Below are 15,306 nucleotides of genomic sequence, written 5' to 3' on the forward strand. Positions count from 1 at the left end.
AGTACGTGCTGCATTGAGTGTTGTGAAATGAAATGAGCTAATCCACGTCAAGCATAGGAACAGTGCCCCCCACAGAGGCGGCACATGACACATGTATGCTGCTCGTCATACTAGTAGTGGTGGTGGTAGCGGTTCCAGTAGTGGTAGTTAGTAGCCGTAGTAGTTATAGTCATGGTAGTAGTAACATCTGGAAAACTAGCCCATGTGGAAGATCATAACCTTGTGTGTGGGAGGGTACAGACTCCGGAACCTCACTGTGTCCTCTGGATCCTCCACACAGTTGGTAAAAACCAATTGGGTGGGCCTGGGGACAACGACACTACAGCATATTGGGTGGGTGTAGACGGTGCACAATCAACTTTAGCTGTTATGCATATTCCAGATACAGAATGCCTTAGTGTTCTTAAGGCACATCCTATTTTAAAGTGTAGAGTCAAGCTCGCAATTTCCTCATAGCAAGAAGTCAAGGGAAGCTGGAGGAAGGCTCTGATTGCATTGATTAGTTTATCCTAGAGCAATTTGTCTAGGTTTCGGAAGGACTGTATGCAATCACTCCTGGAAATACAGCTCTGACTAGTCACAGCTCTGCGGAAGTACAAGGAGATCCAAAAGGTGGGCTCTTTTTCCTTGAAAAGGGGCGGCTAATCTCCCTCTGAAATTCTTTTTTTTGATAAGATCCCCAGAGGAAGGGAGGCCTAGAAGATGTCCTTAAAAATAGACCAGTGGGGGTGCTTCGGTGGCTCAGTCAGTTAATTGTCCAACTCTTGATTTTGGCTTAGGTCATGATCTCATGGTTTGTGAAATCCAGCCCCACATCTGGCTCTATGCCAACAGGGCAGGGCCTGCTTGGGATTCTCTCTCTCCCTCTCTGCCCGTTCTCCACTCGTGCTCAATTTCTCGAAATAAATAAATAAACTTAAAAAAAATAGACCAGTGAATTCTGATAACAAGTGCTTTATAGTTCTAAGCATTTCTGCACATATTAACAGTGCCAACCTTCATAAGAAACCTATGAGAAAGGAGCTATTATCCCCCCCTTGTCAGAGGAAGAGGTGAGGCACTGAAAATTTCAGTGACTTGCTCAAAATTCCTATATTAGGAGGAGAATCCAGCTCTTTCCTGCTTCTAGTTCAGAACTTTTATTACTTATACAGGCTCTGGTGGAATGTTCCTTGCTGGCACGTACTTGTCTTTGTGGGAACAATTCATTCCTCCAACTTCTTTGTTACCTTATTAGTTTTAGGCAGCTAATTCTAAATCCCATACCCTTAGCAATTATGTTCATAGGCAGTCTGTGGGTGCATGTGTACGTGTGTATGAATGCACACGTACTCACCCATGCACACACACAAGTGCATGCTGCGGGGGGGGCAAGTGAATTTTTTTCATTTTGTATTTCTTTTTAGTGTACTTTTAAAAGATGAGAATCTCAGATTGAAGTTGAAGACCATTGTGATTCAGCCAGATTTTGAGTATGCTAAATCACTTTTCTGGATTGAAACCTGAGAAGTAATTCAGTCCAAACTGAAAGGGAGTGATTTTTCACATTAAATGAACCTTTTTTTTTTTTCCTTTTCTGAAAACATGATCTAATGTCTTTTATAAAAGAAGAGCCAAAGAACTTCTGTTGCAGTCTCCAGCTGTCAAACCTGCCTCCCATAGTTTTGCCCTGCAGCAAAAGGCAGGGACATCAGGTGACAAACCCCAAATTTCAACTAGTCACACAAATTACAGACCTTCCTATCATGATGTCCTCTTGACCTTTTGCCTTTCCCCTACAATGAAGAATGAGACACAGTTTAAATCAAAATGACTCTCATGGGCAATTTTACAAAACAAATAGAAGCACAGAGCCTCCCCCCCACCCCCTCCCCCCCAGTTCCCCCCGCTGGGCCAGCCTGTTCCCTCTCTCCATGCAGGCAGGAGCTAATAATTAGAAAGACCTTTCCCACCCCAGACAATGCTGCTCTGCTTGCCAAGAGCCCTGTTTGACTTGAAGAAAGAGTTTGACAAAGTAAATATTTACAAAAACAGCTAGAGTCAGATGCCAAGTCCCGCTTCTGGGGAACACTTAAAGAAGTATTTACAAGAAAAGGCTTCTCCGTGGGGCACCGCACTGCCGGCGGGGATGCTGATTCAAGGTCCATTCTGGCTCTATCAGTGTTTCTGTTAGCCTTTTCCATGCCAGGACGCTTTTCACAGAGTATATGAATAATTACATTTACCATTGAAGAGTCAACTCAGAAATGTACCAATTCGGGACCACAGGAAAGAGTCTTTAAATGTTACTGCTCCAGCACTAGGGAGAAAGCTTTGTGAAGTCAACAGAGAGGAAATTAAAAGGCAGGGCTAATTAGCACTGGGAAAATGTCATTATTAAAAAAAAAAATTTTTTTTTTTTTTTGGAGTTAGATCGATTACCGCACGAGACCTGGTCATGTTTGTATTACCTGTAGATCTGTTGTCTATAACACTGTGGAACTTGAGAGCTCAAACATGGTGAGAATCAAAACAGGTGCCCCCGCCTGTTCCCATTATGCACATTAGCCCGTGGCCTGTGCACAGCCTGTTAAACAGCTGAATTTGAAACAATCATGGTGCAGGCCAAACATTAGCCCGAAGGCCTGTCTGTCTAGGGATTTGGCCATTTACATTGATTTTTTTTTTTTACCCACATTTTTCATGAAACACAAATATTTGCCATGGCAACTGGGGTGTCACATGACATGCTGGTACATAAACAGCTTGGAAATCTCTTAAGGGGGCACAGCCCACCAGTGCTGCAAATCCAGGGAAAACATCTTGAGGAAGATTTGGGCGTTAAGATGAAGGTCTGGGAAGAGCAGGTAACAGTCCATGTAGACACAGTAGGATTCATTTCTTCTTTGCCACTCTTCCTTTTCTCTTTCTTCCTTCTTTTTTTTTTTTTTTCTAATGGGAGCAGCTGTAAATATGACCACATAGGGTAAGCCCAGAAAAAGACACTGCCAGCTGTCTCCTTTTTCTGGTGAAAGTTTCAATTATCACAACTCTGTGGCTCATAAACATAAGAAAGCAAGCTTCAAAAGTCCAGCACCTTTAAACCCAGAGAATCTCCATGAGGATTAATTATGTTGTACTGTGAGCTCCTAATGTCAGAGAATACAGAATTTCTTCTCTTTCCTCATTAGGATATCTGGACAAAACTGGAGAGCTTGCTTTTTATCCTGTGCTTAAAGACAAATGAAGTCAAGTAAACCCTCATAATAACATACCCTATGCAATGTGAATTTGGATACAAAGCAATAGCTATTGTATTCCAGACTCCTGGACCAGCTAGCGATATAGGTTGGCCCAGTCATTTAGTTAATGTGACAATAATGTGACATGCTTGAATTTTTTAAGACCCCACTGATAATGTAATGCTAGAGTTTACTTATACAGCAATCCCCCTCTAAAAATCAAATGCATCTCAACAGCTGAAGTATTTATTTCTATGTCAGTGGTACAATTCTATCAGATGTGTGCAATACCAAAAACCTCACTGAGAACATTGTAAATAACAACAGTTTTCTTTTGTTAGAAGCATGAATACCTTTGATGTTTGTTTCTTGGCAGAGACCTTCTTCACTTCCACTGGAATCAGCTGTGGTTTCTGAGGTGTACCGAAAGGGGCTGTGAACAGAGGCGATGCAATGTTACCTCTTCCAGAAAAAGGCTGAGTCATTGGGTGGATGTTATTGGGTTTGCCACTTGAAAGTCAAATGGCTCTGACACCCTTTGACTGTTCACTCTCAGCCCTGCCTGTATCAATTCAATCAAACATTTGTGATCACGGACTTCAAAAGGAAAGCAAAAAGCATGGGAGGGCAACTGTTCCATCAGAATATAAGATCAGGGGGCGCCTGGGTGGCGCAGTCGGTTGGGCGTCCGACTTCAGCCAGGTCACGATCTCGCGGTCCGTGGGTTCGAGCCCCGCATCAGGCTCTGGGCTGATGGCTCAGAGCCTGGAGCCTGTTTCCGATTCTGTGTCTCCCTCTCTCTCTGCCCCTCCCCCGTTCATGCTCTGTCTCTCTCTGTCCCAAAAATAAATAAAAACGTTGAAAAAAAAATTAAAAAAAAAAAAAAAAAAAAAAAGAATATAAGATCAGCTCGTTTTATGCAAACTGCCCAGATGAAAAGGCAAATTTTAAAATAGCAGGCAAATTAGAGAGTAATATTTGTCATATAAAAATGTTTCACTATAAGATCTTTTTAAATAGCCATATTCCCAAGTTCATTTAATAGGTTACAATATAACTACCTATGCTGGACTATTCTGTGTAGTCAGTAAAAAAGACAATTCTGAAGAATTTAAATGGCTTGGGGGAAATAATACAAGTGAAAGAACACAGTAAATATTACTTTTGAAATAATATTTATAATAACAATATTAATGAAATCTATAAGCAACAACTTTTAGAGCACACATGCGGTCCATAGGTGGGTAGGTCTACCTGCTAGACAGACAGCGCTCGGGAGAGAAACCACATCTCTCCTGTTGCCTGGCAGCAAATCCAACTGCCCTTTACAAATAGCTCAAGTCTGACTTGAGGGGATTCAAGTCAGGGGAGAAATTCTCAGGGGAGAAAAATCCTTACCCTACTGTCTCCAAGAAAGAAAACAAAAATAATTAAACAGTTAATTGAGTCAAAAGAGTGAGGTTTTTTCCCAACTGTCTTAGCGCACCCCTTCTCTGTCCATTTTGTAATAACCATATAGAAAGGACAGATACTGATCAAAAACAGCACCTCAGTATACAATTTGGAATCCCACCATGGGCTCCCAACTGTCTCATGTTGTCTCAAGTTGGCTGCAAGCAATTTCTTCAGCCATCTCTTAAAAAGTAGCACGAATTCCAGAGTCTTGTCACTAAAATTCACCTCCACCAAAGGCAGCTTGGTTTGACCTGCTTTTCAGATTTCCTGGCTGTCAGCAAGACTCCCTGACTGTAAACTGACCAGCACCCTCCCTAAGCTTGGGCAGTGAAGACTCCATTCTAAGCCTGTAAGTTTTGCCTTGACCTCTGTACTCTCCTGCCCTCCCACTTCTGAAGACCAGTGCACACCCTGTACTTAGGCTGCTTTAAATCCACAGATTCACCCGTAAAGACTACTGTTCCTATTGTCTGCAGGCTCAGTATACTTTTTGTTAAACTATCAGGCTCCTGCAGACAAGTGGGATCTTGGGTTAAATTCCCATGTTCAGACAAAACAGCAGCTTGACAAGTTTTTAAGTAGGCATAATTTTTAGAGCATTTTAGTAAAATTTTAATGAAATTTGGTAGAATAAAGATATAAAAGATTTGTAATTTCATATGGATAATCCACAGTTAATGGTATATCTAAAAAGTTTTTAAACATTTTTCTTAGTTACTTGCAGAAATTCTGTCACTAAATTATAACTCTATGTGGCCTTAGATTTTATGGGACACATATATTTGAAGAATGTGTCTGCATTTGCAATGGAATTGTATCATAAGGTACTGCCTATATTTTGTTACCTGATTTCCCTTCTGGAAAATGTTTATCTGTATGATAAACTTTGCTGGAGTTAATGTCAGGGGGGAAAAATCTTGTCTTTCTGGACAAACCTGTATGCCTTTATGGTAGTTACTGATATGTACCTGCCCAATAGCCATCCCCGTTTCTTTCTTGCTAATTTTAGAACTTCATTTTTTTTTCAATCTGTCCAGCTCCTCGGGTTGCCAGATTTAGCAAAAAAAAATTTTAGAGGACATACAGTTAAATTTTAATTTTAGGTAAACAACAAATAATGTTTTAGTATAAATATGCCCCAAATAGTAAATATATTTAATATCCAACAAAGAACAGAATTTTCATGGATGGATTGGACTAAGCATAACTTACTATATGAAGAATTTAGTGTACATATGCCCCAAATCCTAGCCCTAAGCCTAAACCTAACCCTATCTCTGGACCCTCACTTTCCCAGCCTTTCTTATAGCTAACAGTAGCCACGTGACCAGTGAGATGTAAGGGGAAAATCTATCAGGGCTTCTGGGAAGAGACTGATTGTTTTCCCTTCTTCCTGCCTTGAATGTGTACATCAAGGCCCAGATCTGCAAGAGCCGTGGAAGAGCCATGAGGTGGCAAGCATGAGGATGAAATCAAACATGCTAAAGAAGGTAAAGCAGAAAGAGAGCTGTTGCAATTCTTTCGATGAGTACCACCAGCCCTATGCTGCCTGCTTCCTGATTTCTTATGTGTGAGACCAAGGAACTCCTCATTGTTTAAGCCACTGTTAAGTGAGGATTTCTGATATTGCAGTCCCATACATTCCTGGCTAGTACTCCTCCCTTTCTTTGTCTTATGGCCTGTGGTAGGGCCTCAAGGACAATGTTCAATGATGGTGGCAGTAGTGGTCATTCTTGAACTGTCTCTGCTTTTAATGGAAAGATAGAATCCTCCTAAAGCTGGACTGCTGAGAATATTGTTGGCCCTGGGGTTTTGGTTGAACAAGGCAATAATCAGGGTCAGAAAATCCTCTTCTATTTCTACTCTGCTCCAAGATTTTCACCTATTTATTAATGTTGAATTGCATTACATGATTTTTTATTTTTCCCATATATGGAGATGATCATAGGATTTTTCTTTTCTAATCTGTTAATGTGGTGAATTGTGTTGTTTGGTTTTTCTAATGTTGAGTCTGCCTCACATCCTTCCTTATCATGATGAAGGTAAAAAAGCATACTGCTAACTTTTATTTGGAATGTTTGCCTCTGTGTTCCCGAGATCGACCTATGTATTCTTTTTAATTTTTTTTTAATATTTATTTTTGAGAGAAAGAGAGAGAGAGAGACAGAGCACAAGTAAGGGGAGGGGCAGAGAGAGAAGGACACAGAATCCGAAACAGGCTCCAGGCTCTGAGCTGTCAGTGCAGAGCCTGATGCAGGGGTTGAACTCACTAACTGTGAGATCATGACCTGAGCCAAAGTCAGACACTCAACTGACTGAGACACACAGGTGCCCCAACCCATGTATTTTTTTATTGCACTGTCCTCATCCAGTTTTGGTAGCATAGCTATAGTAGCTTCATAAAATCAGTTGGCAAGCTTTTCTTCTTTTCTTTTTCTATGAAATGGTCTAAGATGATGGTTAGTGATCCTTTAAAGTTAGTAGAACTTGCCTATAAAAGGGCCTGAGGACTTTTTCCTTCTGGTATATTTCTGTGTGCATACATGTGTGCACACACCCACATGTGTTGTTTAACACAGAAATCTATTTTTGATTACCAGTTCAAATGATCTAATGGCATCATTTTCTTTGAGTTTCCTGCTTTTTTTTGAGTTAATTTTGACAATTTGGATTTCTCAAGGAAAATTCTCATTTCATTAAAAATACATGGCATAAAGTTATCATATGACAATTTTAAAAAATTCTATGTATCTTTTTTCATCTTAATATTATTTCTTTGTGCCCTCTCTTTTTTAATTTCAGATTTATTGAGGTATAATTGACATACAAAATTGTAAGATATTTAAAGTGTACATTGTGGGAGTTTGAGAACACACACACACACACACATTGTGGAAGAATTACTTCCCATCTAGTTAACACGTACATCATCTCACTTATTTATTTATTTATTTATTTATTTATTATTTATTTAAAAAAATTTTTTTAACATTTATTTATTTTTGAGAAGAGAGAGACAGAGCATGAGTGGGGGAGGAGAAAGGAAGAGGGAGACACAGAATCTGAAACAGGCTCCAGGCTCTGAGCTGTCAGCACAGAGCCCGACACGGGGCTCGAACTCACGGACTGCGAGATCATGACCTGAGCCGAAGTCGGACGCTAAACCGACTGAGCCATCCAGGTGCCCCTCACATATTTATTTATTTTTTAAAAATTAATGGGAACATTTAAGTTCTCTCTTAGCAAATGTCAATTATACACTATATCATTATCAACTATAGTCACCATGTTTTACATCAGATCTTCAGACATTATTCATTTTATAGTGGAAAGTTTGTACCCTTTACCAACCTGTATCCACTTCTCAATCCCTGGCAGTCACTTTTATATTCTGTTTCTATATATTTGACATTTAAAAAAATTCCACATATAAGTGATACCATGCAGCATTTGTCTTTCTGTGCCTGGCTTATTTCACTCAGCATAATACCCTCCAGATTCATGTTGTCCCCTCCATGTTGTCACAAATGGCAGGATTTCCTTCTTTTTTAAGGCTGAATAACAGGAGAGTAGGGTAGAGGAGGGAGAGAAGAGGAGGAGAGAAGAGGAGGGAGAGAAGAGGGAGAGAAGAGGAGGGACAGAAGAGGAGAAAGGGGAGAGAGAAGAGAGAAAGGAGAAGAGAGGGAAGAGAGGAGAGAGAAGAGAGGAAGAGAGAAGAGAGAAAGGAGAAGAGAGAAGAGGAGGGAGAGAAGAAGAAGGAGAGAGATGAGAGTAGAAGAGGATAGTAGGAGAGAGAATATGGAGAGGGAGAGAGAAGAGAGAGGGGATAGAGGGAGAGAGTGGAGAGTGGAGGAGATGGATATATGGTAGAGTGAGAGAGAGGGAGATAGAGGGAGAGGAGGGAGAGGAGAGATTATAGTAGATGACTATGATAGATATATTATAGGATATTATCATATATGGATAAGAGTGAGATATCTAATATATATAAATATATTATATATAAATTATAATATATAATATTATTTATATAATATAATATAATATTATATTATATTACATTATATTCACACTCACACACACACACAAATATATGTCACATTTCCTTTTGCCATTCATCCATCCACAGACACTTAAATAGTGTCCATATCTTGGCTATTATGAATACTGCAGTGAAAATGGGAATACATACCTCTTGAGATCATGATTTTTGTTTCCTTTGGCTGTATACCCAGAAGTGGGATTGCTGATCACATGGTAGTTCTACTTTTAATTTCTAGCGAAACTTGTATATTATTTACCCTAGTGGCTTTACTAGTTTACATTTTCCCCAGCAGTATGCAATGATTCCCTTTTGTCCACCACCTGCAAACATTTGTTCTCTTGTCTTTTTGATGCCAACCATGTGACAGGTGTGAGGGATATCTCATTGTGGTTGTGATTTGCATTTCCCTAAGGATTAGTGATGTTGAGCACCTTTTCACATCCCTGTTGGCCCTTTGTCTTCTTTGGAAAAATGTCTGTTCGGGTCCTTTCCCTATTTTTTAATTGGGTTATTTGGTTTTTTTGCTATTGAATTGTATGTGCTTCTTAATATATTTTGTATATTAACCTTTTATTGGATTTGTGGGCTGCAAGTATTTTATCCCATTTCAAAAGTTGCCTTTCCATCTTGTTGGTGGTTTCTTTTTCTGTGCAGAAGCTTTTTACTTTGATGTCGACTCATTTATTTATTTTGGCTTTTGTTATCCTTGCTTTTGGTTTTAAATCCAAAATATCATTGAGCTTACCCCTGTGCTTTCTTAGGAGTTTTATGGCTTCAGGTCTTATGTTGAAGTCTTTAATCCATTTTGAGTTAATTTTTGTGTATAAGATTGTGGTCTGGTTTCATTCTTTTCAATGTGGAGGTACAGTTTTCCCAACACCATTTGTTGATGAGGTTATCCTTTTTGCCATTGTATGTTCTTGGATCCTTTGTCAAAACTTAATTGACCATAAAAACATGGTTTTATTCCTGGGCTCTTTGTTCTATTGATTTATGTGTCTGTTTTTAATGTCAATACCATACTGTTTTGGTAACTAAAGATTTATAATATAGTTTGGAGTCGGGAAGTATGATACCTTCAGCTTTTTTCTTTTTCAAGATTGCTTTCTCTATTCAGAGTTTCTGAGTATTAGGAATTATTTCTTCTATCCCTGTAAAAAAAAAAATGCCATTGGAATGGCAAGTCTTATAGATTGCTTTGGGTGGTATGGCCATTTTAACAAGATTAGTTTTTCCAATTCATGAATTTGGAATATATTTCCATTTACTTGTGTCTTCTTCAATTTCCTTCAACAGTGTTTTATAGTTTTCAGATCTTTCACATGCTTGGTTAAATTTATTCCTTCCTAAGTATTTTATTCTTTTTTAATGCTATTGTAAATGGGATTATTTTCTTAATTTCTCTTTCTGATAGTTTATTGTTAGTGTGTAGAAATGCAACTGATTTTTGTATATTGATTTTGTATCCTACAGCTTTACTGAATTCATTTATTACTTCTAACCATTTTTTGGTGGTGTGTTTAGAATTTTATATATAGAATATGTCATTTTCAGAGACAATTTTACTTCTTCCTTTCTGATTTAAATATCTTTCATTTCTTTTTCTTGCCTAGTTGCCTTGGCTAGGACTTCCAGAACTATGTTGAATAAAAGTTGCAAGAGTGGGCATCCTAGTCATGTTCCTGATCTTAGGGAAAAAAAACTTTTAGCTTTTGTTCATTGAGTACAATGTTAGCTGTGGGGTGTCATATATGGCTTTTATGATGTTGAAATTTCTTTTATATCCAATTTGTTGAGAGTTTTTATTATGCAAGGATGTTGAATATTGTCAAATGCTTTTTCTGTATCCATTGAGATGATCATATGATTTTCATCCTTCATTTTGTTAATGTAGTATATTGCATGTGTTGATTTGTATATGTGGAACCATCCTTTATCCAGGAATAAATCATACTTGATCATGGTGTATGGGCCTATATATGCATTGTTAAATTCAATTGGCTAATATTTTACTGAGAATTTTTTGTATCTATGTTTATCAGGAATATTGGCCTGTAATTTTCTTTTCTTGTCTGCTTTGGTATGAGGGTAATGCTGGCTTCATAAAATGAGTTTGGAAGTTCTCCTCTTCTATTTTTTGGAAGAATTTGAGAAGGGTTGGTATAAATTTTCTTTAAATGCTTGGCAGAATTCACCAGTGAAGTCATCTGATCCTGGACTTTGCTTCACTGGGAAGTTTTGATTACTGATTCATTCTCCTTACTAGTAATTGTTCTCTTCAGATTTTCTATTTCTTCATGATTCAAACTTGGTAAGTTTATGTTTCTAGGAATTCATCCATTTCATCTAGGTTATCTAATTTTTCATGTATAACTGTTCATATAATTTCTTATGATCCTTAGTATTTCTGTGTCATCATTTGTAATGTCTCCCCTTTCATTTTGATTTTATTTGAGTCTTCTCTCTTTTTCTTTCTTAGTTTGTCTAGCTAGAGGTTTGTCAATTTGGTTTATCTTTTCAAAACACTAGCTCTTGGTTTCATTGATATTTTTTCTTGTCGTTTTTGTCTCTATTTTATTTATTTCCACTCTGATCTTTGTTATTTCCTTCCTTATAACTTTGGACTTAGTTTGTTCTTCTTTGTCTAGTTCTTTGAGGTATAAAGTTAGGTTGTTTATTTGAGATCTTTCTGTTTTCTTAGTATATATGTTTATTGCTATGAACTTAGAACTGCTTTTGTTGCATCCTGTATGTTTTGGCATGTTATGTTTCAATTTTTATCTCAAGGTATTTTTTAATTTCCCTTTTGATTTCTCCTTTGACCCATTGGTTGTTTAAATTGCACATATTTGTGAATTTTCCAGTTTTTCTCTTGTAATTGATTTCTAGTTTCATACCATTGTGGTTAGAAAAGAAGCTTGGTATGATTTTAATTATCTTAAATATATTAAGACTTGTTTTAATTTGTATTTCCCTAGTATCTAATGATGTTAAGCACGCTTTCATTTACCAATCTACCATCTGTATATCTTCTTTGGTAAAATTTCTGTTCTAGTCTTTTGTCCAATAGGTGATTGGGTTATTTATTTTCTTATTGAGTTTCAATAAGAGTTCTTTGTATATTCTGGACAAAAATTCTTTGTCAAATATGTGTTTTGAAATATTAACTCATCATCTGTAGCTTTTTTTTTTCATTTTCTTAATATTGTCTTTCAAAGAGAGGAAATTTTAAATTTTGATGAAGTCCAATATGTTAATTTTTTACTTTCATGGATTTGTGGTATTTAAGAAATCTTTGCCTAATCTGAGGAAACAAAAAATTTCCCCCTTTGTTTTCTTCTAAAAGCTTTTTTTAGTTTTAGGCTTTACATTTAGTTCTATGATATATTCCAAGTAAATTTTTATACATGGTGCAAGGTATGGGTCAAGGTTCTCTAAATAACTATTTCAACTGTTTCAGCACCATTTGCTGAAAAGATTATCCTTTCTCCATTGAATTGCCTTCATGTCCTTGTTTAGAATAAATTGACCATGTTTGTGTAGGTTTACTCCTGAACTCTCTGTTTTGTTCTCTTGATCTCAATATTCATCCTTTTGCTAATACCACACTGTCTTGATAACTAGAACTTTATACTAACTCAAATAACCTAAGTTCTCCAACGTTACTTTTCTTTTTCAAAATTATTTTGCATCTTTGCTTTTCCATATAAATTTTAGAATTGGTTTGTCAGTTTCTACCCATATATTCGATTGATCTTAATATGGATTGCATTGAATTAATAGACAACTTTGGATGATTAACATAACAATATAGAGTCTTCTAATCCATGAACATGGCTTACCTTTGACCCCAAGATCAAGAGTCACGTGCTCTATTGACTGAACATGCCAGGGACCCTGGCATTGTTTTTTAAAATTCAATTTCCAATTGTTGATTTCTAGTATATAGAAATTCAATTAATTTTTATGTATTAATCTGATATCCTGAAACCATGCTAAACTCTCTTATTCATTCTCTTAGTGCTTTTTTGTAGATTCTTTCAAATGTTCTTTGTAGTTATCATGTGTTTACAAATAGAGACAGTTTAAATTTTATTTTCTATCTGCATACCTTTATTCTTTTTCTTACCTCATTGTATTGGCAAGGACCTTCCATACAATGTTAAATAGATGTGGTGAAAGTAGACATCTTTGCCTTGTTTCTGATCTTACATAGAAAGCAGTTGATCTTTCACTATTAAGTATGATTTTAGCTGTAGATGTCCTATATTAGGCTGAGAAAGTTCCTTTATATTATATTTCCCTTAGGTTTTTTAAAATTATTATTTAATGCATGTTGAATTTTATTTTATTTTTATTTGTTGAGATGGAGATGGTCATATGGTTTTTCTTCTTCAGTTTGTTGATACGATGATTTACATTGATTGATTTTTAAATGTTGCAACAGTCTTGCATTCTTAGGATAAACTCTACATGGTCATGATGTGTTATTTCTTTAATATTGTGGGATTCCAATTTGCTCATATTTGTGGGACATTTTTATATCTATTTTCATGAAGAAGAATAGGCTGTGGTTTTCTTGTCCTCTAATGTCTGTCTAGTTGTGATATCAGGGTGATGCTGGCTTCATAAAATGGTCTGAGGAGTGTTGTATTCTACTTTCTAGAAGAATTTGTAGTAGAACTGGTAATATTTCTTTCTTGATTGTTTGGTAGAATTCACCAGGGATGCCATCTGGAACTTGTGTTTTCTTTCTAAGAAAGTTTTTAAGTGCAAATTAAATTTCCTTAATAGATATAGGACTAATCAGGTTATCTATTTCTTCTTGATGAGCTTCAGTAGCATGTGTCTTTTAAGAATTTGTCCATTAGTCTAAGGTGTCCAATTTATGGGCATAAAGGTGTTTATAATTTTCCCTTATCAACCTTTAAATATCTATAGGATTTGTAATGATGACTCCTCTTTCATTCATGATAGTGGTAATTTGTTCCTTCTCTCTTTTTATCTTTGGTAGTCCTTTGTTAGGCTAGAGGTTTACCAAGTTTGTTGATATTTTCCAAGAAACAGATTTGGTTTCAGTAATTTTCTCTATTTTTATCTATTTTCAATTTCATTGCTTTTTACCTTCATTTCTTTTTTATTTTTTAAATTTAAAAAACAAATTTAATGTTTTTATTTATTTTGAGAGAGACAGACAGACAGAGGACAAGCAGGGGAGGGGCAGAGAGAGTGGGAGACACAGAATCTGAAGCAGGGTCCAGGCTCTGAGCTGTCAGCACAGAGCCCAAGGCAGGGCTCGAGCTCATGAACTGCAAGAGCAGGACCTGAGCCAAAGTCAGACACTTAACTGACTGAGCCACCTAGCCGCTCCTTTACTTTCATTTCTGTTATTTACTTCCTTCTGCTTGCTTTGGGTATGATTTGCTTTTCTTTTCCTAGATTCTTGAAGTAGGAACTTAGATAATTAGTTTGAGATCTATCTTCCTTTCTAGTATAAGCATCTAATGCTATAATTTTCTCTATAAATAGTATTTTAGTTGCATTCTATAAATTTTGATATGTTTTATTATTTTCATTCAATTAAAAATATTTTAATACTTTATTATTATTATTATTATTATTAATAATGATTTCAGGAATAAAATTTAGTGATTCATCACTTACATATAACACCCAGTGCTCATCCCAGCAAGTGTCCTGCTTAATGTCCCTTACCCATTTAGCCCATCCCCCCACTCACCACCCTGCCAACAACGCTCAGTTTATTCTCTGTATTTAAGAGTCTCTTATGGTTTGTCTCCCTCTCTGTTTTTATATTATTTTTGCTTCACTTCCCTTATGTTCATCTGTTTTGTTTCTTAAATTCCATATGAGTGAAGTCATATGATATTTGTCTTTCTCTGACTGACTTATTTCTGTTAACATAATACACTCTAGTTCCATCCACATTGTTGCAAATGGCAATATTTCATTCTTTTTGATTGCCAAGTAATATTCCATTGTGTGTGTGTGTGTGTGTGTGTGTGTGTGTGTGTATAGACCACATCTTTATCCATTCAGCAGTTGATGGACATTTGGGCTCTTTCCATAATTTGGCTATTGTTGATAGTGCAGCTATAAACATTGGGGTGCATGTGCCCCTTCAGACTAGCACTCCTGTATCCTTTGGATAAATACCTAGTAGTGCAATTGCTGGGTCTTAGGGTAGTTCTATTTTTAATTTTTTGAGGAACCTCCCTACAGTTTTCCAGAGTGGCTTCACCAGTTTGGATTCCCACCAGCAGTGCAAAAGGGTTCCTCTTTCTCTGCATCTTCACCAACATCTGTTGTTGCCTGACTTGTTAATTTTAGCCACATCTTGCCAGATGTGAGGTGATATCTCTCTGTGGTTTTGATTTGTACTTGCCTGATGATGAGTGATGTTGAGCATCTTTTCATGTGTCTGTTAGCCATCTGGATGTCTTCTTTGGAAAAGTGTCTATTCATGTCCTTTGTTGTATTATTTGTTTTTTGGGTATTGAGTTTGATAAGTTCTTTATAGATTTTGGATACTAACCCTTTATCTGATATGTCATTTGCAAATAT

At 36.8% G+C, this 15,306-nt stretch overlaps 1 protein-coding gene across 1 annotated transcript in view; it reads right to left on the reverse strand.

Annotated features, from left to right (window-relative positions):
• IQCH (IQ motif containing H) overlaps positions 1-15,306 on the reverse strand; it is a 147,180-nt gene that overhangs the window by 114,886 nt on the left and 16,988 nt on the right. The window contains 2 exon segments of the mRNA XM_032593614.1: positions 1,737-1,775; positions 3,575-3,654. Of these exon segments, the coding sequence (XP_032449505.1) occupies positions 1,737-1,775; positions 3,575-3,654 (119 nt within the window).

The sequence above is a fragment of the Lynx canadensis genome, chromosome B3, assembly GCF_007474595.2.
Source record: "Lynx canadensis isolate LIC74 chromosome B3, mLynCan4.pri.v2, whole genome shotgun sequence".
Classification (NCBI taxonomy): domain Eukaryota; kingdom Metazoa; phylum Chordata; class Mammalia; order Carnivora; family Felidae; genus Lynx; species Lynx canadensis.